Source organism: Epinephelus lanceolatus, chromosome 23, assembly GCF_041903045.1.
Source record: "Epinephelus lanceolatus isolate andai-2023 chromosome 23, ASM4190304v1, whole genome shotgun sequence".
NCBI classification, from domain to species: domain Eukaryota; kingdom Metazoa; phylum Chordata; class Actinopteri; order Perciformes; family Serranidae; genus Epinephelus; species Epinephelus lanceolatus.
Window position 1 is genome coordinate 33,643,498 of NC_135756.1, and position 27,906 is coordinate 33,671,403.

Sequence of the window (27,906 nt, forward strand, 5' to 3'; positions counted from 1 at the left end):
TTGCTTTAATGTCATTACAACCATACAAGAAATGATATAAGTGAAAAGCAAGGTGCCAGAGTTATAGAATGGAACAGAAACGTATGTGGTATAACAAAACTTACTTTATATAGAAAAAAATGTGCAAATAAAAAGCAAACTATCAAGAGCAAACAACATGCAAATACAAATCAGTGCCACACCGCAAACTATATACAAATGGTGCATTAAACACCAACCAATAAGCTGTTGTCAGCTGTAGAAGCAATGTCCAATAATGTGTACAGAGCTTATCAGCTTGTTGAGGATCCTGGAGGGTTTATCACTTGTATGAGCTGGCCCAGAGTACCAAGAAACACTTGGTTAAAAGCTTAAGTTTGCTGATGATCTTCCCTAACCACCTCTGCTTCCTGGCACCTTGCTTCCCAGGCATCCTCCATCAGCATCTGGAGGTACTGGTCTGGATGCTGTTGGTTCAGCTCCAGCTATCTCTCCATCTGCCTCTCCTCAGATGCCTGCATCTCCCTCAGGACAGTCAACAAATCCTCTTGGTCTTCCCCTGCCTAGATGACAAAGCAAACAAGAATGGGAGATGTTAAGCAAAGCATGTCTTTCCATATGTTTGTCTGGTTCCTGTAGTTATGAGTAATTTTGCAGGTTAATTTTTTTATACCCTTCCTGTCCAGTAAAAGGTATGTTTGGTAAATGTGTTGTATATGATGCATTCCTGTAGATTGATCTACCCAACAATGAAGAGGATGGCTAATTTGTCATTTCTTACCTGTACGTGGTGGCATTGTAACGATGCCGATGGTTGTGGAGGTGGACGGTGCTTAGGGTGACCATATTTTGATTTCCAAAAAAGAGGACACTCGGCCCGGCCACGAGATACTTAAATGATACTCACAGTTTACTCAAAGATGCCTTATAATTTTAATATATTTAAAGTTTATATGTATGGATAGAAAATTCAGTTATATTACAAATTATATCTCTCAAAGACAGAAATTCAGATAGGCCCCTATAGATAGGGGACACATACACACACTAGAGTGTGGCTACCCGATCCGAGCCCGACGGGTCCCAACGGTAGGCCTACCCAACGGGTCGGGCCGGGTTCAGTCAAAAATGTATAAATTGTATTCGGGCTCGGGTCGGATTCGGTCAGCTTTCAGTGAAAATGTAGTGTAAAAATAAATAAAATCCTATTGTCTGTCCTGTTTATTGCTTGGGGACTGTTATTTACGTGACAACACCTGAACAGAACACACACACACACTGGCTGGTTGTTTCTACCTCTCCCCTCGCTGGAAGCCTCGGACCTTCTGCTGCCCGCCTCCGCCTTGATTAAATGCTGAATAAAAAATAAAAGAGGGCGACAAGTTTTCCTGTTTTATCTTATTTTGTTATATTTCTCCCTCTCCACTCGCTGGAAGCCTCGGACCTCCCGCCGCCTGCTCCCGTCTCAAACACAGAGGTCTCCCTCTCCGCGGAGCACCCATGGCGCACGCCCGGCCTGTTAAATAGCCTGTAACCATAACAACTGCGTGACACAAACTCAGTGCTTTAGTAATTAAATAATGTCGGGCTTGGTTCGGTTTCGGACATAACAAAACAGAATGACTGTCGGGTTCGGACAGAAATATGCGGCCCGTGCCGCACTCTAACACACACACAAGGAAAACCGGACATTATCATCAATTTATAAACACCCCCGGACACCCCAGAGAGGATGTGAAAAGTGGACATGTCCAGGCAAAAGAGGACGTTTGGTCAGCCTAACGGTGCTTGATCTGTGGTAGACAACAGTGGTTATGCCAGTGTCAACGATGTTGCTGGTTCCGAGCTGTGTGGCACTGGAGAATGCATCCAGGTCCTCACAGAAGAGAGGGGTGGTGGAGTCCTCACAACTGGGGCCTGTGTTGTTCTCGCTTGTGAACGTTGCATCTTAAGCAGAAACATAACGCAAATCACGAGTTAACTACAACCACAGAAATAGAATGCAAGACTTCCATGACTTCAACACTATATGAAATAACAAATACAGAAAGTACAGCGTAAACAGCTGCACACAATGGGTTGCTAAGGGTTCACTAGCTAGCATAACTGGTTAGCAAACAAGCCAAAACAGTAAAGACTTCACACAGGTTTGAAATGTAATGTTAGGCTAAAAGTGAACAGAGATTGCAAGCTGAGTACAAGGCTAACATGTTAGCTAATGCAACAAAATACTCACTGTCGGTCTCCAGAACAGACTCGAGTAGAGCTGTGGCCGAGTTGATGCCCCCCTCTCTTCCAATGCGTGCCGGCCTGTGACCATAGATAGTGTCCATGGCAAAGAACAACTGCCAGCTTTTCCTGTTTGCGCCACTATGGCTGTTGTGGTCATAGATCCTTCTGTAGTCACGTTTGAGGTTTTTACATTTTGACACTATTTGGCCATCTGGTGGAAGCTGTGGTCAGCCATTAATTGACAAACAAGCTGGAAGACCTTCCAGTTTTGTGCATTGAGTCCTTTGTTGAGCAATCAATGGCCTGCAGTGTTTTTAGCTTCATATTTTAGTACCAGGGGGGTATTCCATCAAGCAAGCTAAAGGCAAATCCAGGCCTAAATGGCCAAGTTTGGCTAATGTGAGCCAGAGTTCTGTTCCATCAAAGTGGCTAAGATTAGCCTTGCATCGGTAACCATGGAAACCATGGTTCTGGCTAAACCTGATACATCAAGCTAAACTCCGGTTTCCGTTCCATCAACCTGAGCCAGAACTCCGTTCCATCAAGGTGGTTAACCTGAATCCCAGCCTAGTAACCATGGTAACTGGATTAGCTCCATCTATGATCAAAAAATGTTCAATAGACAAGAACAGACACCTAAAAGACAGTTCTGCCAGTGCTTTTACACACTCACAACTATATGTAAATCATAAAATATATGACATAATTAATCAAAAAACATTTACTATTAAAAAAAACAAATTAAAATGTAATAAAAATAAGATAATTAAAAAAACACAACAGTAAAGCCAAAATCAAACTAATAAAAACAAAACTATAATAAAATGAAACTGAGGCATTAAAAAAAGATTGTATACTGTATGTACACCAAACCACATGAATATGCGATTGCCCTCCCATCCCCACCCCACTCTGTTTCCAATTGGCTAGCAAATTCACAGCCAATTAAGGTCAACTGACAACGGCCATATAAGGAGTGCATTCAAGAGAAGGAGAGGGACACACCCAGAGAGACACAGAGACAGAGCAAGAGCAAGAGAGAGTAAATTAGGAAATAATGGCATGCCCCTTCATCGAGGATCCTGTTGATGAGGAGGCCCACATTGTCCAGAGGGCCTTCCAACCACCACCAGCCCCAAGGGTCTTCCAGGACAGGACCAACCCACTGATACAGATGGACTCCTATCTGTGGGAGAGGTACCGGTTCAGCAGACAAAGCATATGTATCTATGCAGTTTGCTGGACCCACACAATATAAAGATCACATGCTGCAGCCAGTCTCTGACCACTGTGCAATTGCACTGAGGTTCTTTGCTAGCGGTACACACCTGTACAGTGTTGGTGATGCTGAGAGGCTAAGTAAGGCAACTGTTTGCAGAGGTAAAAAGGGTGTATTTTCTATTCATTTTGATTATTTCTAGCATCACCATACATCAGGCATAGGGCCTGAGATGATCACATTAACATATGGTTATCGTTTATATTTATGAATTAACCATGACACAAAGCAACCAAATTAAAATGGGACACACACCATTGTGGTTTGTCTGTTCCTCATCCTATAGCACATTCCATACATTTAAAGGATAACTTTGGTATTTTTCAACCTGGGCCCTATTTCCCCATGTGTATGTGTGCGTATGACTCATAGGTACAACTCGTTTTAAAATTGGTTCAGTATTGAGGGAGGCGGATGCAGCCGGCAGCCGCGAAAAGAGCTAAAACGGTAGATATGGGGGCAAATGCGTCCCGTATAAGTTTGCGCATTAAAAGTGCTTTTTTTCGCCACTGACCGGTTCAGATTGCCAGTGCTATCTCTGTAAATAGCATACTAAGCGTTTCCCTGACCCTTCACCTCCTCCCGGCTGCGACGTCATCTCGCGAGAGCTTTGTTTGTTGCCGGAAGAAAACAGAGGAGCCATGCTGAGCGCCGCTCAGAGTGGCGCTGATTGTCCCAGAGTACAGAGGAGAGTTTTACTGCATCGGTATCATGGCTGCATATTTACCCGATTTCGAGAATGAGGATGAGCCCTTTTATTACGATGGCCGCCCGTACTTATTTGAGCCCGAGTATATGGACGAGGAGCTCCTACAAACTGAAGAGCAGACGAGGATAGAGAGAGGGCCAACGAGCAGGCGAGGGTGAAGCAGCAGCTGCACAAACATGAATCTCTGAGGACTGGTGGTGCTCCTTACTGTGACTCCATGCCTACAGAGGAAGAATGTCTGTGTTGCAACGAGTGGGACCTGCTGCCCAATGTTCATGGTCTCGATGTGTCCTGGGATGATACAGAAACAACGCCGTGTAACTATGTTAGAGGATTTCCCCTCTCTGATCAACAGGGCAGTGCTGGATACCTTTTTTATAAATATAAATTGGAGGAGGCGGCCAAAACCACAGGGACCAAATGGTCAACTATCCATCAAGTAAGTATAACTAATATGTCATTATGCATGTAATACTGATACCTAGAATTGTCTCCGAGACGCACATTTACTGTTGCATACTTTGCCCTCGTATATATTGTACAGTTTTCTTCCGGCAACAAGCAAAGCTCTCGGGAGATGACGTCGCAGCCGTGAGGAGGTGAAGGGTCAGGGAAACACTTAGTATGCTATTTACAGAGATAGCACTGGCGATCTGAACCGGTCAGCGGTAAAATAAAGCACTTTTAATGTGCAAACTTATACGGGACGCATTTGCCCCCATATCTACCTCTACCTCTACTTGAATTGTTAGATTTAATAGGTGTTCTTATCTAGGCTACATATATTTTGTCCCTTTGATGCAGGATTTATAAAACATGATATTATGCTGAAATGCTTTATTTTCTTTGTCACTTACGCATTTAGCCTGTCGGCAATATTCTGCCACGCCACCTCCCTTGCTCTATTACTTGGCTTTTTTTGTAATTATGTCCTTATAGGCCTCATACACTTCAATAAGGAGTGTTTGCTCCTTTCCTTTGCTTTTTGACATTTTACAACATTTTCGGCACTCGACTAGTGTGGGCTTTTTATTTTCCCTGGGCGCGTGCATGAGTTGAGGCTTAACAGGTGAGGCTTGAATTAGCGTCAGTCGGAACCAGCTGATTTCACCTGATGGAACGGGTTGGCGCTAGATTGGGAGTTTAGCCAAACTTCAAGATTACACCTTGGTCTGGATATTCTTTGCTACTTGGTTGAATACCCCCCAGATCTGTGTACTAGGAACCACAACAGAAGGAGTACCAAAAATTGGGACGGTACAGAACGGTTTCATTAGTACTGTCCACAACTTTTCACACTGGAAATGGAAAAACAGTGTACCAAAGGGACCTGTACCGTACTGCTTGATGGATATGGGGCTTTTGTTAAACCTGCTTTCTGAAACAGGCCCTGGACCATTCTCAGAAGTAGATGACTGACATGTAAAGCAACCAGGAAGGACAGAAATGACGAACAGGAAGGTGGGCTGAGAGGAGTAGTAACTGCATACTCAAGTTTCATTGCACCAAAGTTGATCTGTCTCACAATCAATGATGATACAATGCCAGTTCATACAAAAAAGTTTTTATTGCTTATTTGTCCCTTAATGTTTTGGTTTTAATTACTGGGCTCGTAACAGCAGCAGTTTTGAGGACAACCCTGTAATAACTTTATTGAAATGAAAAAAAAGACAAGGCTTTAAAGATTTCTGAGCACCTGAGCTCCAGAGGCAAAGCTCCTAAAATCAAACTGGAAAGCAGATGGTAGACCAGTAAAAGAGAAAGATCATGACAGAAAAGTACAGACAAAAAGTAGGAAGTAAATGTATCTCTGTAGAGAACACCAAACTGCAAACACAGTCCTGGCGCCGCTGACTCGATCAGACGATTTGTGTGACCGGGCACTGCTCAGGCTGATCCAGGAACAGAGTCTGGAACATGTGGTTGTAGAAGGATGGGTGGTAGAGGCAAGCCCGGGCACAGTCTGGGCTGAAGTTCATCTCCAGGATCTGAGGCTGCATGACTCGCTCACCTGAACCAGGAATGCACACAAATTGGATTAAAAAAAAAAAAGATTGTAAAAGTTGTTAGTATCGTAAATAAAGGCATCCACAGATGAAAGTACTGAATATTTATATTTAACACTGCCAAAAAAAAAATGAAGGATACACTTACATCACACATCAGATCCTGATGAACGAATTATTCAAGTTGAAAATCTTTATTAATGTACATTGTATAATTTGTTGAGAACAAAATAACACAACAACGTCCATTGCAAACCAAAATCATCAACCCACTGAGGGCTGGATCCATAATCACACTAAAAGCTTAAGTAAAAAATTGAAATCACAGGCTGAACAAACTTGTGTAACTTTATCACAGCAACTTATGATGTGAATCAGTAGTGTGTATGACCCCGCATGCGTGTATGCACCCCAAACAACGTCTGGACATGCTCCTGATGAGTCAGCAGATGGTGTCCTGGGGGATTTCCTCCCAGACCTGGATCAGGGCATCAGTGAGCTCCTGGACAGGTGGTGGTACTTGGTGCTGTCAAATGCACTGATAGATAATGTCCCATAAGTGAGCAGGATTTCATCCCAGTACCTAACAGCAGTCCGGGCTATGACATGGAGGTCTGTCATGTGGTCTCCCCAGACGGTTACTGACCCTGGATGATGTGGATGGATTACTGTCATGCTGGATGATGTTACAGGCAGCATGTGTCTCCTGACTCTTTCACGCCACATGTGTCACATGTGTTCAGTGTGACCCTACTGTCATCTGTGAAGAGAATGGGGCACACTAGTTGACAACAGACTACCGTCATCAGTCTCTGACTGTAGTTATGATGCAATACTCATTTCTGACCATGCACATGCCACTGTAAAAAATTTCTTTTCAAAGTTCCACTAACTCGCGACCTCTTTGGCAATTTTAAAGGAAATTTTGGTTTATTTCAACCTGTCTCCTATCGTCCTAAATTTGTTTCAAGTGACTAATAACATAAAAATAATAGTTAGCATGTTAGCCGTTAGCCTAGATACAGCCAGGGTGCATAGTAGCGTCAGACCTGTTAAAACATAAGTGAACGGGCAACCTTCAAGTGCAAAGTTAGTCCACTAAACAAGTTTTTTTTCCACAAAGACTGCCTCATATCGTTAGGATAAATGTCAGAGAACATATAGAAAACGACATGTAAACGTGTTGTCCTACCTTACCGGTGTGCTGCCATGTTTGTTTACCCCTTTAGCTCTGCTTTCCAAAGCGCGGCCAAAATATATCTTGCAAGCTCTAGATAAAGCTCAGCTGGATACTACTCCAGGTGGAGGTGTCTCGTCCTCTGTGACATCCAGACCTTGAAAATAAGGCTGCAACCGGTCCCATTCCTTGCAACAGAAGCATTCCTCTTCTGTGGGCACCGGGGCACAGCATTCACAGGTACACCACCAATCTCCAGAGCTACACAGCCTTGCAGCAGCCATTCCTCCTCTGTTGTCCTCTACCTGTTGCGCCTCTCTCTCTCTCTCTCTCTCTCTCTCTCCTCCTCCGTTCTTCAATTTCACAAAGCTCTTCGTCAGTGTATTCTGGCTAATAAATAAGGGCGGCCATCAAACTCTGCAAAATCAAATTCCTCCTCCACAAAGTCGAGGTCTGGCAAAAAGTCAGCCATTATTCTATAAATCTTTCATAAAATAAATGAATGAACTTTTCAGGCTACTGTCCGGTTCTGCCTTCCAGCTGTTGCTGCTTGTTCAGGCACGGTATGAGATCGCTGCTTGTTCTCGCGATATTTCGGCCGTGCTTTGGAAAGCAGAGCTAAAGGGGTAAACAAACATGGCAGCACACCGGTAAGGTAAGACAACACGTTTACATGTCGTTTTCTATATGTTCTCTGACATTTATCCTAACGATATGAGGCGGTCTTTGTGGAAAAAAGCTTGTTTAGTGGACTAACTTTACACTTGAAGATTGCCCGTTAACTTACGTTTTAACAGGTCTGACGCTACTATGCGCCCTGGCTGTATCTAGGCTAACGGCTAACATGCTAACTATTATTTTTATGTCACTAGTCACTTCAAACAAATTTAGGACGATAGGAGACAGGTTGAAATAAACCGAAATTTCCCTTTAACACAAGTTTGCCCTGCAATGACGATTTTGTTGGTTAACTTTGATGGTTTTTCTGATAATTTGAGCATTCCCTCACTTGAATGTTTTGCTTGTGAGGAACTGGAGAAACCAATAAATATTGGTTATAAACAAATAAACAAATAAACATTTTGGCACCAGCTGGCTCCGTTGCTTTTGGACATGTGTAATAAATCTTTCAGTTCTGGTTTCCTCCCCCAAACCCTTAATCTTGCAAATATTTCTCTTATACTAAAGAAGAGCAAGGACCCACTTCTTTGTACTTTATATAGACCAATAAGTCTTATGAATGTAGATTTTTAAATTATTATCCAAACTGTTAGCTAGTCCCTTGAATTTGTCCTCCAATCTATAATTTCGGATGACCAGACTGGGTTTATCCGTAACAGACATTCTTTTACTAACCTTAGGCGTGTGTTTAACACCATCTATAATCCTTCAATGTCAAACATCTAGGAAGCCTTTATCTCTCTTGACACAGAAAAGCATTCAAGAGAGTTGAGAGGGACTACCTGTTCTTCTCTCTCAAGAAATTTGGTCGAGGTAAAAATTTTATCTCTTGGATTAAATGACTTTAATCACCTCCCAAGGCATCTGATAGAACTAATGCAGTGCAGTCTGACTATTTTCTCCTGCACCGATCCACTCGCCAAGGTTGCCCTTTAAGTCCCCTTTTATTCGCCCTTGCCATTGAACCCCTATCAATTGCCCATAAATCTCACCCTGCTATCACTGTAATCTGCAGGCATGAGATAAATGTTAAGGTCTCACTTTACGCAGATGATTTGCTTTTATTCTTGTCTAACTTGTCTGTTTTGATCCCTGCCGTCTTGGCCGCTCTTTAAACATTTGGTCAGATTTCTGGATACAACCTGAACCTCAGCAAAAGTGAGATAGTTCCTATAAATGATGGAGCTAAGCAATTTCCCCTACATAAATTCCCCTTCACGCTTAAATTTAAATTTCTTTACAAAGCTAAATTCACCTCATTGTTATCTACAACCCAGGAGCATTTTGACAGTTGGTCACTTCTAAATCTGTCATTATTTGCAAGAGTCAGTGCTGTTAAAATGTGTGTTCTCCCCCAGTTCTCATATTTGTTCCAGTGTCTTTCAGTCTTCCTCTCCAAGGCGTTCTTTCGTTAGCTGGACAATTTAATCTTAGAGGTTTTGTGGGATAAGAAAATACAGAGACTGTGCAAACAATATTTACGAAGACCCAAATCACTTGGAGGGTTGGCTTTGCTAAATTTGAGATTCTACTATTGGACTGCTAACATTAGAATCTTTAAGTACTGGCTGAGCTATAACACCTTTATACCACCTACTGTTTGGATTGGCATGGAGTCTAACCCTGTTGAACTGATGTCTCTTACTGCCCTTGTTCATTCCTCATTTGCTCCTGCAGCCTCTGTCTTGTCTAAAAATCTTATTGTGAGAGTGTCACTCAAGATCTGGGTTCAATTTAAGTGCCATTTTGGTTTGCAAGCATTCTCTATTTATGCTCCCCTGGCTTCAAACCACACTTTCCCACTTTCCCAAGGTTAGGTATTTGCAAATTCATGGACCTATATACTGATATGTATTTGCTTCCTTTCAGCAGCTCGCACATAAATACTCAGGAGGAGGAGAAAAGAGAGCCAGACTTCTGTGCACAGAACAGCTGCTAAGAGATAAGCTAAACTTAAGAGAGTAAAGTGAAATTCGACTATGATTGGTTTTCATTGTGTCCAAAACGAAACAGCCAGAAATTAAAAGAGCAGCTGGGGAAACAGACGATTGGTCAGGTCTGAGGGAGACCAAGTCGTGTGTTTGAAGTCTGAGAAGAAACTTCAGGTCTAGAGAGACCAAGAATAGAGTCCAGAGGGACTTAAGGCCAAAACACACCGGCGGCGTACGACGCGCGTCAAAACAGCCGCCCCCATTATTTTCTATTTACAAACCCACACCAGCAGCGGTTCGATGCGCATCGACGTGCTGCACCCCGGCACTTTACGCTATTGTCCTATTTTTCCAGCGTCGCCGCCCTTGAAAAAGCGCAATTTTGTACTTCCCAGCCTAGTGGATTGGAGTGTGCAATAGAAATCCGGTTGACGCCCTGCAGCGCGACGCTTTTTGTGTGTGTTGGGGGCGGCACTTGACTCGCGTCAATGACGCCGCCGTCATATGACGCCGCCGGTGTGTTTTGGCCTTTAAGAGTTCTTTTTATGCAGGTCTAGAGTGTAGAAAACTGTCTGCTTAGATGTATATGAAATATTGTGTAACTGCTTGTATGCTGTGTTGAGCTCATGTATGAATGCCCATGTATGAATGTACAGACTGCAATATAAAAACTCTGTGCTCACTGAGAGTAAGACTCTGGGCTGAACGCCAAGAGCGCCAAGCAGAAGGAAATTGTTAACCCTTAGTTATAAGAGAGGAGCGTGAGTTGTGTAGTATAAGAAAGCGTAGGAAAGTTGTGTTCAGAGTGTGAATATGTATGTGTTAAAGAAAGAACAGAAGCAAGTGTGTAAGAGAAAAAAGTAAAGTTGGGAACATTGCGTTGTGTTGAGAGGTGCAGATTGGTGAGTGTGGTGTCCGAGTAGAGGCTGAAAAAGAGAGAAAGAGAGAAAGACATAAGAAAGTGTGTTGTTTGTTCGAGGCTGGAAGAGAGAAGGAGAAAGAAAGAAAGGAGAAAGTGTGTTTGAGGAAATAGTTGTATAGAGAGCTGGTATAGAGAGCTGGAAACTCTCGGAGCCTTGGCAATGGAAAACATGTTGAAGCACAATGGGTGTGGGTGGATGATGAGTCCCATGGCTGATGGAACTGAATTTGATGCCTATCGTGGGAGACTGTGGGCAGCATTAAGGGGGGAATACCCGACACGAGTTGACCCCAAGGCATTGCGGGGTGAACCCTTCACAGAGACTGATAATCCTGCAACATACATAAACAATCATTTGAAAAGATGGAGGCAAGAGACTGAGGAAGACATCGGCCAGAGCCAGGTGTTAACGACTCTGTTCAGAAACTCAGTCACTAATGCGCTCCCCACCCCAGTCCAGAGCAGACTGAGGGACGAAGTGGCACTAACAACAATGCCACACAGACAATTTTGTGACAAATGTGATCCACGCAGTGGAGAGACACAGGAAAGATGAGCAGAGGATGAAAGAGCAGGATAGAGACATCCAGAGAAAACTGGCCCAAGTCAGACTCTGAAGACAAGGCGCACGGGACATCTGCTGGAGTCACAGCAGCTCCAGGAAGCAACGCACAACCGTGTTCAAGATAAATATGATGCAACCACAAAATTCCCAATTCACACTGTGCTGAAACCCATGCCAACATTCTCAGATAAGCTTTGTTATGACTCTAAGCCGTTTAGTTAGGGGAAGGTTAATCGAATAACACGTCGCCTGATGGAACATTTTCTGTTGCTATGTGTAAGCTCGAAGCCTTAAAATCTGAAATGACTGAAAATGCTGGTAAGGGTGGAAGCATCAAGTGGGATGGGTTAGAGTAAATTTTTGGAAAATGGGGAGCCGTTTTGGCTAAAATAGGGATAATTGTACTGATAGTATCAATTCTGTTTTCCTTATTGACATGTTGCATCGTGCCTATCCTGAAGAAATGGTGTGAGAGCGAGATGGACATGAAGCTGAACTTTGTGACGGACATACAAGGAGCACAAATGCTAAGTATGCTGACCCCTGAACAAGTGGTGTGCAGAATTCTGCAGAGGGGGGAGGAAATACCAAATTTATTTCCAATTCCTGATTACATGGACAATTCAAAGGATGAGGAGGAACTGTGAATGAGATACTCTCTCTCTGATACTCTCTCCTGAAAGAGAGGCCAGGAATATATACACCACAACCACATCTAAAATATCACATAAAAACAACAATATACTTTACTACTCTGACACCATTTTTATGTCATTATTTTCTGCATTCATTTTTTATTTTTATTTTCCTATATTCATTCCTGTGTTTTGATTTTACAAGAGGAAAATGTACTCTGATTTGGACTTAGCAAGTTATGCATATTATCCAAAATGATTTCTGTGATTCCATTATAATCTAATAAGTAAGTTGTATTTCATCTGATGTATTTGATGTACTTGATCCATCTGTTGAAAATTAATCTGTTAGGCCGCCTAACGGGAAGGGGCCGATGGGGGACTTTTCCTGGATTAAACAGCCGCCAGGTTTTTCGCCTCCATCAGTTGAAGTGTTGACAGATGCTAAAATATGTTTCAGTATTTCATGTAATATCATATACTCATGCCAAGTTCATATATCACCATATCGTATGTGTTCTTATGCATAATCATATTCAAGTTTAGGAGTTTCATACAAGACCATATATTCATGTTAGTAAGGAACACTGGTTATAATTACATTGCCATATATCCTACTCATATTCATACAAACATAGGCGTTCATTTACCATACATTATCTCTGCGAGTAATTTATGATAAAATCATAAAGAGGAGGGACTATGTAGAGGCAGATAATGTATCACTCTATATCAAGGGTGAAAATAATGTCAGTTGCACAAGGTCTTGGAAGCAGTTGATCAAATGTCAGATTTGGCAATAAAAAGGACTCCTTAGAGGTGGTTTGGTAAATTGAGTAGTTCTTGTGTAGTCTAGCTCTGGAAAATCAAATGGAGTAGAACATTTTGGGGTCAGGGTGACCTGACCGTTGGAACAGACAGGCTAGATTTCGCAATAGGAAAGAATCCTAATAAGAAGTTGTTTTTTGAGTTAAGTGACGTTTGGAATGCTAGGGAAACTCCGATAAAGGAGTTGTTTTGATAAATTGAGGTGTGTGCACAGCTCCAATTCTCGGAAATCAAACGGAACAGAAAAACACTTAGGTTCCCCAAGAAATCAAACCTGTTGGGACAATGAGGTCATAATCTCAGACCTGTCTGCGCACACACACACATACACACACCCACATGCACACAAACGAACAGACGCCCACACTCAACAGTATAAAGGTATTTGAAAGGTGAATAAGCGGGGCTGTTCTGTCATACTGTTTGTGATCTACAACTTGTTCTACTGAGCTGTATTTTGCAAATAAAGTAATCCCGTTGGCTGTAACTTTTCTCCTGGTGGTGAAATTTAGAAAAGATGTGGCTGAAGGATTGGATAGAATAGATAAATCAGAACTTCCAGGAAAGTTGAAGTTGTGGTGTTTGCAATTTGGGCTATATCCCAGGTTAATGTGACCATTGTCAATTTATGAAATCCCAATATCCAACCAAGGGGAGGAAGTGGAACCCAAGGTCGGCAGTTCAGGAGTCAGAGGCAGCTCTTACGCATGCAGAGATTGTAGGTAATGTTCAGTTTGGCCAGGGAGGCCTGGGGCTTGGCTCAGGCAAACCGGTATGGAATAAAGCAGGTCTCAAAGATAAAAGAAAGGTGGTCATGGAACAGATACGTAGACAGGAGGAGATATTAAGGGGTGCAAAGGTAGTGGCCCAGGCTAAACAGGGACAGTGGTTGAATTGGGAAAGTGTAGAGAAGAGGAAGCTTAGTTGGAGGGACCTGTGGAGTATGGAGGAGAATCGTATTAGATTCCTGGTAGGGGCTACATACGATGTGTTACCAGCCCCCCAGAACCTAAAACTGTGGGTAAATGGGACTCATCATGCCCATTGTGTTCAGGTACTGCAACCTTAAGGTGTATTTTGTCAGGCTGTAAAGTTAGCTTGTCACAAGGCCGATATACATGGCGACATAACCAGGTGTTGAGATGTTTAGCTGCAGGAATCGAAGGGAAACGAAGACAGGTGAATTCAGAAGGTGTTAAGGATAGGAGTTTAGCAATTCAGTTTGTCCATGAGGGGGAGAAAGTAATAAGTTAGTAAGGAGGCAAGGGTGTGGCTGCCTAGAAGGTGCTTATGATTGGGAAATGCAAGTAGACTTAGGGGGAAAGCTTGCTGTTCCCCAGGAAATAGTTTGTACCAAGCAGAGGCCTGACATAGTGTTGTGGTCAGTGAGTTAACAGATAGTTTATTTCATTGAGGTGACAGTTCCTTGGGAAGCCTATGAAAGAAAAAAGCTTAGATATGCAGACTTAGGAGCAGAAGCTGAGCAGCGAGGATGGAAGACTAGGATTTGTCCAGTGGAAGTGGGGTGTAGGGGATTCATAGCAAGATCAGCTGTCTCGCTCCTGGGGGAACTCAGACAGAGTTTGAGGAAGACAGTGAAGGAAATGTCAGATGAAGCAGGTAGAGCAAGCCAATGGATCTGGGTGAGAAGAAATAATGTCAGTTGGGGGTCAGCAGGGGGAACTACTAAGCAGAGTACATAACTCCTTGAGATCAGGTGGAGAGATCCACTTCCTCTCAGGAGGAAATCCAGGAAGAGGAAGGTTATTTAAGTGTGGGAGTGGCCTATTTGAATCCCTTTTGTTTGAGACCATGCTGCAAGGTGAGTGTGTTTGCTGATCCTGTGAGTTATCTATCTCCTTTAACTTTAGCTTATATTGGAGTTATGCTATGTAGCGTGTGAGATAGAGTATGGTGAATGTGCTAGGAAAGGTAGTATCAGCATTGTTTCTACCTGGAGCTCGCATGTACGGAGCCTGGGTTTGGTTGAAGGTGGCAGTGCTGTTTGGGCTGAGAAAGCCATGTGTAAGTAAGGTAAAGGAGGTTATTGGGTTGGTGCAGGGACGGGAGCAGTGAGACCTGGCATTAGGGGAGTGTCTCTGGGATGCCAGAGATCACTGTCTAGCCTCCTGGAGGTGTCGTGGGACCAACTAGACGAAACACTGGTGAAAGGAGGTTCCCACCTGATGACCCCAAAGACATGTTAGACATAGTTAGTTATTCACCTCAAATGTCCGCAAACATCGGACCCCAACAGGACCTTGTGGGAGGAGGACTTGGGAGAAGAAATTTCTGATGAACTGTGGTCTGACTGTTGAAACTAGTGGAAGTTGACGCAATTCACATCTCACCATTTGCACTTACACATCTTCCATATATTTCATCCACACACACATATGGTTTGTTCTATCTCATCTTACCTTTCGCACTCACACACTGTCCATACATTACATAAACATGGTCATACTGTCTGCACATCTGTTTATTCTTTACCATGTACATCCAGGATGAGAGTGCAGCCATTGGACCGCATACAGGTTTAGTGTGTAGATATAAACTTTCCATTAAGCTGACATGAGTATAAACATACCTTCGCGCGCACACACACACACACACACACACACACACACACACATACACACACACACACACACACACACAGTTGTCAGTCACCTGAAACCTTAATGGGGGTCTGTAAGACTCTACTTTAGAGGTACGGGGCCCTGTTGAGAGCAGGTGTTTCTGTGATGATCTGATTTGGAGAATTCAAGGATGAGGCCAATCATGGAGTTCTTTCTTAATGCACGTTTAATTACGAGCTTGGATCAACATGGCTACATGTAGAAGCTATGTGATAAGTGTGAACAGAGAGAGACATGTATACTATTACCTAAAATGGTACCATGACACATTTAACTTGACCTTGGGCCCAATAAAATTAGTTTAAATTGTCCATTCATCAGTAAGCCCTGACTTCTGACGCCATTACATCTGTCATAACGGAACATGATTCCCAGGGGTCTTGACCAAGTATCCATTGGTCAGTGGAGATGTAAAAATACATACGAACACCTGTTGGGGTCTTTAATGACTCCAGTTAAGCCGGAGCAGGAGACTCTTAGTGGGCTGTTATGGAGGTTTATCTCCCCAACCCCAGAAGAGGGAACAACAACAGAAAATACCAAAAACAAAAAGCCACAACGGTTTAAAGAGGCTTACCTCCACTAAGAAATGTGCCCACACTATCGCCTAAGAGTGTGTTAAATCTTACAAAATATATTTCTTGCCTCTGAGGATCATATCAGCATTTGCGGTATGACTCTTAGATGAAGGTTTTATATTCACCTTACATTATGTTATCATTATTTGTATTTTACCTCACGATTATTTTAAAGCTCTCTTTTTTCTAATGATTTTATGAGGACGGCAAGCTTAAGTACTGATATATTGTTGTACTTGGGTAAGCATAACGCAAGTGTTTATAGTACACTAACAGTCGCTCTGTGTCGTCTTGCAGTCTGTGTGTAATGTGAAGGATGAGGTCAAGCTACAGTCACAGCTCTATAAGAGGTAACATCTGGAGGTGAATGTAAACAAAGAAGATAAAGATGAAAATGTGGCTTTTGGATGTTTGTATTTTCATTTTACACATATACATAGTTTACCTATATCATAATGCAATTATTGACTGATGCATTATATTGCTTTGTTTTATTTAAAAGATTATTAAGGGGTTTTAAGTTTGACCCATACGTGTTTATGTGCAGAAGACATGCGAGTCAAACTTCCCCACATGGGGTTGATAGACAGATATTGTCGGACAGCCAATTACGTTTGGTATTTGTTGAAAAAATGTCAGTCTTGTCATCAAGAACTGGACTAGAAAGAATGTAAAAAGGGTCGGTTAGTGGTGAACAGGGCCTTCCTTATCAAGGCCTGCAGATGCCTGTGTCTCTCTGAAAAATACTATTCTGCTCCGGGGAAACTTAGTCTCTGGCAGAAAACTTTGCAATAGATAGAATCTTTAGACTTCTTTTGTGAAACCTAAAGCCAGTGAAAGTTTGCTGAGAGCGGTTCCTGTGTTGAAACTGAAGCAATAAATGTCAACTGGCTTTAGACTGATCTCTTTTGGAAAATAAAGAAATCTAAATTTAGGTGATACATTATTGATAAATCCAAATTAAAAATCAGATTGGCATGATTTAAAAGCATATAAAATCTATCCGGACCAGTTCAACTATTTTTTATCTTTTACTTTAATTTTTTCTTTCTTTTTTTTTTTTTTTTAGTTTTTTACTAAAATCGAGAGAATTAAATAAAATTAACAACTTGACACATTCCTGACTTTATTCCTCGTGAGGAGACCACAGACGCTGAGAGAAGAGGTTTTCCTTTGGAAGTTTGCTGCTGAGCCCCCGAGAGGTACACTCAGCGCATCTCACACTGCATCAACACCAGAGCATGTGAGCGGGTGAAAATTTCCACTCCTCGCTCGTAGACCTGTCACTTTGCGCCACTCGTCCGCTCCGCTTGGTTCTGCGCATTCTTCGCTCAATCATAAATTTTATCCCGCTCCACTCGCTCTCCACTTGCTCACCACTCCGCTAAAAAAAACTGCGTCGTACTACCTTTACCTGTAATCTTCCATTCACAAATAAAATGGGGTCTGCCCATTTTTCTGACAGCCCATTGGTCCGACATCCCATTGTTTCGACCATATTAAACCCATTGTTCCAAAGTCCCGTTGTTCTGAAATCATCGTGATGCCCTGTGGTTAAGGTCTGGTTAGGTTTAGGCACAAAAAACACTTGGTTAGGGTTAGGAAAAGATCATGGTGTGGGTTAAAATGAAAAAGAAAGTGGCAAACACATAAGCCGTGAGCCTGCTTCGCCTCAAGCCTTTCCCAGCTGACCCAGAGCCGGTCGCGGCGCACCATCAAGGTAGAAATATGCCCGCCAGGAGCCGTTCAGCACCGCGGAGAGCTTCCCACACAACCCCGACCCCAGAGTTAATAACAGGAGGTTATGGTGTTTCACTCTCTCCTCTCTATGACACTTGTATCTCGACCAGTAGCCTACTTTTGTTGCGTTGCTGATCCTCTATGTCACGCAAATACAGTATAGCCTAGTATAATCACATATCGGAACAACGGGACGTCGGACTAATGAGAGGTCAGAACAATGAGAGATCGGAACAATGCTACGGCACCAATAAAACATGAGCTTGGTAGATTCTCCGGGGAAGCCCTCTCCCCGCAGTTAGGGACCGTTCTACACGGTACCGCTGGCAGGGTGGAAATAGGTTAAGTCAAAGTGTAGAGGAGACGGACCAGGTTAAGCAGCCGACCTTCGAAGCCCTCTCGCCTCTCCCTGCAGTTAGGGACCATTCTCCAAGGTACCGCTGGTTCTCTTCTCAGTTTCTTTTCTGAAGTACACAGTAAACTCCATAGTTTTGAAAGAAAATAGTGTGGGTGTGCACAGGTGCAAAGATGCATTCTGGGTGGGGCATGAGCGACCGGAGCGAAATTGGAGCGAGAGGCTCCGCTCCACCTTTAAAAAAAAATAGCCGCTCCTCGCTCAACACAAAATCCTCCCGCTCCTCACTCCGCTCCGCTCACATGCTCTGATCAACACAGCTGATATAGACTCACACACCCCATACACTCTACACCTCAGGGTAGGATAACCTTAATCTTAGGCTACGTAGTGGCCCACGGCGGCAACCAGATGTCGGGCAGACAATCTAGCCAAATCAGCTCCCTGAGGGCTACAGGCCTGCTAGCATGGTCCATTTGATCTGTGAGTGCCATGGCGGCAGATTAAAATCGTGTTGTTGCCGGCAGGACGTTCTAAGTTACACTTCTGGAACAGCCTGTTTTTAAAAGTCGCACTTGTCAATAAAATAAGGAGCTTACCCACGCTTCACTGTACAAAAACAATGGTATTTCCCCAAATCTAATCCATGGATGTACCAAGGTCAGCCTTGTTGCTCGTTTGGTGTAAGCACTGGGTAGGCAAGGAAGGTCCCGACGAATGGGCAGCCACTCTATATCCAGTCCACCTGACACAGACATGGTTGAACCAAAAAACTCCCCACTCCATCCCACATTTTATTGCAAATGGATGCTTTGAACTATTGTCACCGACTGCACCATCAAGAAGAAAGTTGCCTGTCAGCTTGAGTGCGTAGGGTGTGAACTGATGTAACAATGGCCCTGTGCCCAGCAATTAGCCACGAAAAGTTAAACTATTACCAACTTGTAGTTTTGCCTCACTTTGCTGGAGAATCAAACGGCCTTGGAGTGGTTGCTGCAGCTTTCCATAGACACTACATGGCAGTTTGCCACAGCCTGCACTTTGCTGCTGCTTGTTGTGATTTCAGCATAAGGCTAAATCCACACTAATACGTTTTCATTTTAAAACAAGTGTTTTAATACAGTTTCAGAAATAATCTCCGTCAATATTAACACCCTTGAAACACACATCACATGACGATTCAGATACACTTGCCATGCACATGCTGATGTAAATAGGAAGCAGATTGTCTACTTTGGGGTTGGTTGCTTAATTACACATAATACTACAGAGGAAAAGTGAGACCAGAGATTTCTTTGCTTGGACAGACAACAAGGTTGAACTGTGACACACTGAGTATAAATACACTGCATTATGCATTGCCAGAGGAAACCACTGAAATGGGAAAGAAGAACCCACACAAGGATGAAATCACAAAAGGTATGTAGAGCAAGCTATAATGTTTTGGATTGTCATATCATGACTGATAAGACCCAATTCCAAAGTGAGCATGAGTGTCTGAGTCATCATTTTTAGCAGTTTTTGTGTTCGCCCATCCAGACCAAAATGCAACCCTGATATTTTCAAACTAAAACAGGGTCAGCAGTGTTTTAGAAGGTCTACATTTTAAGGGTTTAGAAATGTTGGAACACTGTCGACGCTAGGTGTAAATGTAGCAATAGTTATGCATTTTAAAACAAAACATATTGGTGTGGATGTAGCCTAAGAAGGTCTTTATGGAGAGAGAAAAACAGTATTAATTCCCTTTAAACTGAAATTTGAATGCATTTGCTGTACATCTCTAAAGGAACAGAGGTTTGGTGTGAGGGGAACAGTTCATACACTGCTCAAAAAAATAAAGGGAACACTAAAATAACACATCCCAGATCTGAATGAATGAAAAATTCTTATTAAATACTTTGTTCTTTACATAGTTGAATGTGCTGACAACAAAATCACACAAAAATTATCAATGGAAATCAAATTTATTAACCCATGGAGGTCTGGATTTGGAGTCACACTCAAAATTAAAGTGGAAAAACACACTACAGGCTGATCCAACTTTGATGTAATGTCCTTAAAACAAGTCAAAATGAGGCTCAGTAGTGTGTGTGGCCTCCACGTGCCTGTATGACCTCCCTACAATGCCTGGGCATGCTCCTGATGAGGTGGCGGATGGTCTCCTGAGGGATCTCCTCCCAGACCTGGACTAAAGCATCCGCCAACTCCTGGACAGTCTGTGGTGCAACGTGGCGTTGGTGGATGGAGCGAGACATGATGTCCCAGATGTGCTCAATTGGATTCAGGTCTGGGGAACGGGCGGGCCAGTCCATAGCATCAATGCCTTCGTCTTGCAGGAACTGCTGACACACTCCAGCCACAGGAGGTCTAGCACTGTCTTGCATTAGGAGGAACCCAGGGCCAACCGCAGCATATGGTCTCACAATGGGTCTGAGGATCTCATCTCGGTACCTAATGGCAGTCAGGCTACCTCTGGGGAGCACATGGAGGGCTGTGCGGCCCCCCAGAGAAATGCCACCCCACACCATTACTGACCCACTGCCAAACCGGTCATGCTGGAGGATGTTGCAGGCAGCAGAACGTTCTCCGCGGCGTCTCCAGACTCTGTCACGTCTGTCACATGTGCTCAGTGTGAACCTGCTTTCATCTGTGAAGAGCACAGGGCACCAGTGGCGAATTTGCCAATCTTGGTGTTCTCTGGCAAATGCCAAATGTCCTGCACGGTGTTGGGCTGTAAGCACAACCCCCACCTGTGGACGTCGGGCCCTCATACCACCCTCATGGAGTCTGTTTCTGACCGTTTGAGCAGACACATGCACATTTGTGGCCTGTTGGAGGTCATTTTGCAGGGCTCTGGCAGTGCTCCTCCTGTTCCTCCTTGCACAAAGGCGGAGGTAGCGGTCCTGCTGCTGGGTTGTTGCCCTCCTACGGCCTCCTCCACGTCTCCTGATGTACTGGCCTGTCTCCTGGTAGCGCCTCCATGCTCTGGACACTACGCTGACAGACACAGCAAACCTTCTTGCCACAGCTCGCATTGATGTGCCATCCTGGATGAGCTGCACTACCTGAGCCACTTGTGTGGGTTGTAGACTCCGTCTCATGCTACCACTAGAGTGAAAGCACCGCCAGCATTCAAAAGTGACCAAAACATCAGCCAGAAACCATAGGAACTGAGAAGTGGTCTGTGGTCACCACCTGCAACACCACGCCTTTATTGGGGGTGTCTTGCTAATTGCCTGTAATTTCCACCTGTTGTCTATTCCATTTGCACAACAGCATGTGAAACTGATTGTCAATCAGTGTTGCTTCTTAAGTGGACAGTTTGATTTCACAGAAGTGTGATTGACTTGGAGTTACATTGTATTGTTTAAGTGTTCCCTTTATTTTTTTGAGCAGTGTGTAAGCATTGTGGTGGTGTTTGAAAGCAAGAGTTCTGCTTTAGAGGTCCTCTCAATTCTTAATTTGACCCATGGAAAACCTACATCAGCCAGATGAGTATGAAGTCCCAAAGGGACCCAAGGAAAGTCAGTCGTGATGTAAAAACCCTGGGGATAATTATTTCTGATCCAAATGTGGTCCATCTGAACAGACCCATATAGTGTCCCAAGTCACAAGATATTAAAAGTCTCAGATACTATGGGCCAGATACAGTACATCTGTGAAGACCTTTTGGCTGCAGTATCAAGGGTGGTGTTAACCCTAGTCTCTATATACAGACTCTACATTCAGTGAATGTAGAATCTGTAGGCAAACCCTGGAGATCTTGCCTCCGGAAGAAGAGCGGAAGAGCCCTGGTTTCCGGTTGTAGGCTATTTGTAATCCGCGAGATATTGACCAATCACGTTTGAGCCGGCTGCAGTTGTTGCCAGGTTAAACGGTCCGTGCGGTGAACTAACGAGGCGGAACATAATTGGCGTCACTGCAAACTCTGAATCCATCGCAATGGTTCAGCATAATTTACTTATATGAGCAGGGGGAGGAAACGGAAGTCGGAAATGTAAATTCGCCTCCTCCAAACTGGAATGCCCAAAAATTGGGGGTCTGTCCCCAGATGGGTTCCGAGAATGTGTTAACCCTAACCCTGACAGCCACTTGTCAGTGGAAATGCCACATAGGACCCCTGCATCTGCTGGCCTTTTGTAAGTCAAAACCACAGACTGTATATAATGGATGGATGACATGACAGCTTCTCAAAAGTGAAGCCAAAACATCTGGATGGCCCCCTGGTGGCTGGCTGCAATATAGGTCATAAACCCCACCCCCTTCATGTTAGTGAATGGTAGGGCATTAACAGAAAAGCTGATTTGTCGATGTGTCGATGTCAATGGCACAAGTCAACACCCCTCAGGAGGAGTCGACAAGTCGTGTATTTTTTCCCTCTCTCTCTCTCTCTGTGTGCTTGTGTACGGAATGCAATCGCTGCCTCTGATTGGCTTACACTGATACTTAAGCGGAGCAGACTCCGCGAGGAATGTCCGCAGTCATTCAGGCTTTCATAGTTGAGCGCACTTCCGCGTTGCAGTTTCCTGTAAAAATGTCCGTGAAAAATCCCCGCGATGTGAAAAATACATGCCGAGCAGTGACTGGTGTGCGGAGCGGAGTCCGCGAGGTCATAAAATCTGAGCTTTGCGCGCACAGGGGTTGTGGACGTCCGCTTTGAGTCCGCGCGGACCTCCGCAGAGTCCGTTCCGCATACATTCCGCCAGAGTATGTTCGGGCCTTGACAGACACACATCACATGTGTGGAGATACTTCACTTTACTCTGCCGTGTCAATGTGATGACGTCATCAAATGACTTGTCGACTCGACTTTATTTACAGATAAGTCGACCTGAAAAAAATCCAAGTCGTTAATGCCCTAGTGAATGGGACATGAGCCATGTCGAAGTACATGTCGAATACATTTTTCCCCAAAGATGTTGTCTGTCATTTATGGTAGTTCTTATTAACCCTGAAGTTTATTCAAGTGTTCGTTTTTTTTCTGTTAAGTTTGGTTTTAAAGGGATAGTGCACCCAAAAATGAAAATTCAGCCATTATCTACTCACCCATATACCGAGGGAGGCTCAGGTGAAGTTTTAAGGCCCGTTTCCACTGAAGAAGTTCCTGGTACTATTTGGGGGGCAGGAACTACTACAGGAACGTCCTCTCGTTCGGCCCTCTCAACTGCCGTGTCTCCACGAAGAGAGCGGAGTACGAGGAAGGTTCCTGTAAAGTTACGGGCTCTGGACGTGACGTAATCGTTGCACGACCATTTTGTCCGGGGCGACGTAGGGACGGTAGCTCTAACTGCCTCTCTGTACACCGTGCTCACGTGTGCGCGCGAGACCAGTGAAAGCACGTGAACACACATGAAGGCGGTGCCCATGTCTCACGGCCTTACGTAAGCACACAAGGTGTACAGAGAGGCAGTCAGAGCTACAGGTGACAATGAGGCTACAAATAGAGTTTAAATGACGTTTTTCCAAACAACTTTTTATGTCGGGGCTTCAGGACACTTGGCTCACTACGGACGAGCAGCATGGAGATATTTTATGGTTTCAATTATGTGTTTTTTTGGACGTTTTAATCTGGGGCATCATCAGCCTGTATTAGGTGGAGTTGTGCTGCTACCCACTCTCCCCTGGGATCTCCGCAAGGGATGTGAGGACTCTAAAACTTCACCTGAGCCGCCTTCGGCATATGGATGAGTAGATAATGGCTGAATTTTCATTTTTGGGTGCAATTACACCTGACTACACTCCCTTTACGTAGTTATTTAATGCTATAAAATGGGGATAGACAGCTGTGTGTGCCAATCAGTGTGCTTGCATTTAATGGCGCTGCTTGCAATTGGTTGGACAGGTTGTTTGGACGGGACTCCTCCATCGCAGAGATTGCTACTGCGCAGACTTTGGCTCCGAATGACATCACCAGTACAAGATGGCAGCGGCCGTGTCTGGGATATTTTGGCTTCACTAATGCATAGCGGAGGTAAGTGGGGAGGTGTTGTCCATCTTTACATACAGTCTATGGTTAAAAACTCAACAGTATCGACATCTGAGAGATGGAAAATTTGGTTATGGCCTCTGAAACAATTTGGGCTCCAATCCCCAGAGGATCAAAGGGAAACATTAGTTGATGCTTTTTTACCATGCTGATGAATTCAATATAGAATGAATACTCACCATTTTGACCCGTACTCCACTTCAGCATGAGGTCTACACCATAGATCGCCCGGGATGACGGGTAGGGACAAATACCATACGGAGCCGGTCGAGAAGAGGCTGCCTGGAAGAACTCCCTAAGCGCTTTAAACACCTCTGCCTGTGAGAGGACAAGGAAGGAAAGGAAAATCCTTGTAAGCACTAAAACAGACTGAACAAAAATGAAAGCGCATAATGCCACATGACATCCACATGGACATGAGGTGGTGAAACTTGTAATATGCTGGTGACCCAGTATAAGTGTAATGTAGCAGCAAAATGCAGCAAATAAAATTATTTGGAACTAGTGAAAAGACGATGTGAACTTAATAAAGGATGTGTTTGTAATGAGGTGAGTTAAAAGGCAGGTATTTGCACCTTTATTTAATAAGCTCTTGAGAAGTTTCCGCTGTTGAAAAGGGATAAAGTTTACACTTACTTCCACCTCCTTCCATGGATACAGTGGGTACTGCCTCTCAAACATGGGGATGAACTCATCGTAGTGCACCTAGAGACAGAGAGTCAGTAACTCAACATCTTATTACCAGACTTACAACCGTTATCAACTGCACCTTTGTGAAAACCCATCCATGCTTTGTTAGCTTACATTAAGTATTCATGTGGTACGTAGGTACCTTTTTTGGAACATTGTTTAAGTGAACATTTGTAAATTTGATGCAAACAGTAAAATAATCACAAATAAAATAAAGAGAAATGAAATTGAGAATAATAAAATCAGTTTGGTAATGCATGGCAGTTTTAGGTAGTAATTATTGATCATAAACTATGTTGGAAGCCACACATAGAACATATTAAATGGAAACTATCTGACAAGGTGTTGAATAAGAAATGTTTGTATATATTGTACTGTTCACTTGTAATGCCATATATGTCTTACTGAGCTGAAATTTGGGGAAATGCATATAAAACAAATATAAACCCTGTAATTAAACTTCAGGAAAGAGCTCTTATAGTAATACATAAAGCTGGTTATCATGAATCGACTAATCAACTGTTTATAGCATCCTACATCTTAAAATTTCTGTGTACTGTGTTGTGTATTTAAAAACATTAAATACTTTTTCAAGTTGTGAAAAAAAGCCTTCCGGTCCGTATCCGCAACACTGTTTAAATTAAGAGAAGGAAATTGTAATTTAAGAAGGTTGTTTATTTATGAAACATGTAAAGTGAGAACAGATGTAAAATACAGATGTGTTTCAGTTTTGGGAATCAAACTGTGGAATGGACTCTGCTGAGCTGAAGTCGTGTTGCTCTCTGTTGAGTTTCAAAAAAAGCCTTAAAATGTAAAATAATAGAGAATCATTTTTTAGAGCATAATGAGTTTCTTTTTTTTTTAATTTCCTTTTATTTTCCTATTATTGATATTCTGGGTTATCCTGTGGTTGATATAGGATAGGGAAAAATAAGCCTTGGGCTTCAACCCATACCTTTTTCGGTTATTGACTGTGAGAAAACTAGTGTGAAATAATCTTTAATCTTTTCTCAAGATATATATAACCAAAACACAAATTATTAATTCATTCTACTAGACAACCCATGGAGTCCATTGGTGCCAACCATGCCTTGCTAGCTTGTCAAAAAGGGAGCTAAATAACACTTCAAAGTTACACCAAATTCTGGCAAAGAAAAAAACTGGTATGGCCTTTTTTTGTTTTTACAGCTATCCCTTCATTTCACTTCTTACCCCAAGGTATCTGAATGAAAATAGGTTCTATGAGTACCCACAAGGCTCTCCTTTACAGACATAACCACTTTATGCTAGTTCCATGCTATTTTTTGGCAAAAACCATGCAGTTTGGCATGCAGTAGAAATGTGTTGTTTTTGCCAACTTAAAAAATGGTCCATCCATCCATCCATCCATCCATCCATCCATGCATCCATCCGTCCATTTTCAACTGTTATCTGAGGCTGGGCCACAGGGGGCAGCAGGCTGAGCAAAGCTTTCCAGCTCCTCCTGGGGGACCCCGAGCTGTTCCCAGGCCAGATGAGATATGTAATCCCTCCGGCGTGTTCTGGGTCTGCCCCTGGGCCTCCTACCAGTGGTTGTGCAGGGAACACATAGTCCCAGTAGGATCCTGATCAGATGAGGTCCTTTCATGTGTTTGTTGAGATATTGACCATGTTCTCTCACATGGTGGTGGCCAATGCACCCTTCTATGCTACAGTGTGCTGGGGAGGCAGCTTGATGGACAAAGCAGCAAGCGATTGGGCAAGCTGGTAAAAAAAGCTGGCTCAGTGCTCGGCAGGAGACTGGACCCCCTAAGAACTGTGGTGGAGAGGGTCACATTTAACAAACTGAAAGCTATAATGGACAATAGCAGACACTCTCTCCACCGCCTCCTGGAGCGAGGAGGAGCAGCTGCAGCAGTCGGCTTATCTAACTATGTTGCAAAACAGAGCATTTCAGAAGATCCTTCGTCCCCACGGCAATAAGACTGTTAAACACCTCCTGAATCCAGTCACACACACACTCATACACATCACCTTAGCCACAACTTCGACTGTGGAATGGGCAATTTTAATTTTAATTTCTATTTACAGTATGCACTTATTTTAACTTATTTTATGTCTACTTTAATACCACTGTATTATTTTTGATGAGGGGAAGTGTTGCTGTTGTTTTTTATGAGCTACTGGACAGTTGAATTTCCCTTTGGGGATGAATAAACTTTCCTTTCTTTCTTCCTTTCTTTCTTTCTATGAACTGCATAGGAGGATAAAGGTCACTGTATCAATGTTTTCCATCTTGGGGAAAAAGAGCTACACAGTAAAGTGGGAATGTTTTATGGCAGCATCTCACGTCCTAGGTCTGATGATCAGTTAGGGGCCCAGGTCAAGAATTTGTTAAGGCCCAGGTCAAGAAGGTATTTATGGCCCAGGTCAAGGATTGGTGAATTCCTATGGGGTCAGATCAGTCTCATACTGAATGAACACACGCAGGGTTTTTCACAAATGCACATGCTCTGGTTCACAGTTGTATTTCGGACTCACTAATGGATACGATCTGTTTTGCAAATGCACACGCTCTGGTTCACAAATATAATGTTTATGCAAACTTGTAATATAAATTCGGAAATGCACATGATCTGTTTCGCAAATGCACACGCTCTGGTTCACAAATATAATTTTTATGCAAACTTGTAATATAAATTCGGAAATGTGCTCTGCTTCACAAATATTATTTTGAGGCACGCTTGTAATATCAATTCACAGATCATGCGAATCGCTGAATGTGCATTTACAAACTGCTTCTCATTTGTGAACTTCTCTACATTTGTGAGAGAAATCTGTTTGGTGAATTTTGAGACTCCCCTGATGTTGCAGGTCAACGACGTCACCATTGGCTGATAAATCTGTCAATCAAATTTATGATTCTGATTGACAGATTCATCAGTTAATCACGTGTGTTCGCTTTCAGCCAATCGTATGGCTCCTTACATTT

The 27,906-nt window shown here is 43.3% G+C and overlaps 1 protein-coding gene across 1 annotated transcript in view; it reads right to left on the minus strand.

Annotated features, from left to right (window-relative positions):
* Positions 1–5,743: 5,743 nt before the first annotated feature.
* Positions 5,744–27,906, minus strand: part of ttll12 (tubulin tyrosine ligase-like family, member 12) — a 77,224-nt gene continuing 55,061 nt past the window's right edge. Inside the window, exons 12-14 of the mRNA XM_033614653.2 lie at positions 24,882–24,950; positions 24,425–24,563; positions 5,744–6,210 (exon numbers count right to left, since the gene is read on the minus strand). Coding sequence (XP_033470544.1) covers positions 6,059–6,210; positions 24,425–24,563; positions 24,882–24,950 — 360 coding nt within the window. The 3' untranslated portion in view covers positions 5,744–6,058. The remainder of the gene's footprint in view (positions 6,211–24,424; positions 24,564–24,881; positions 24,951–27,906) is intronic.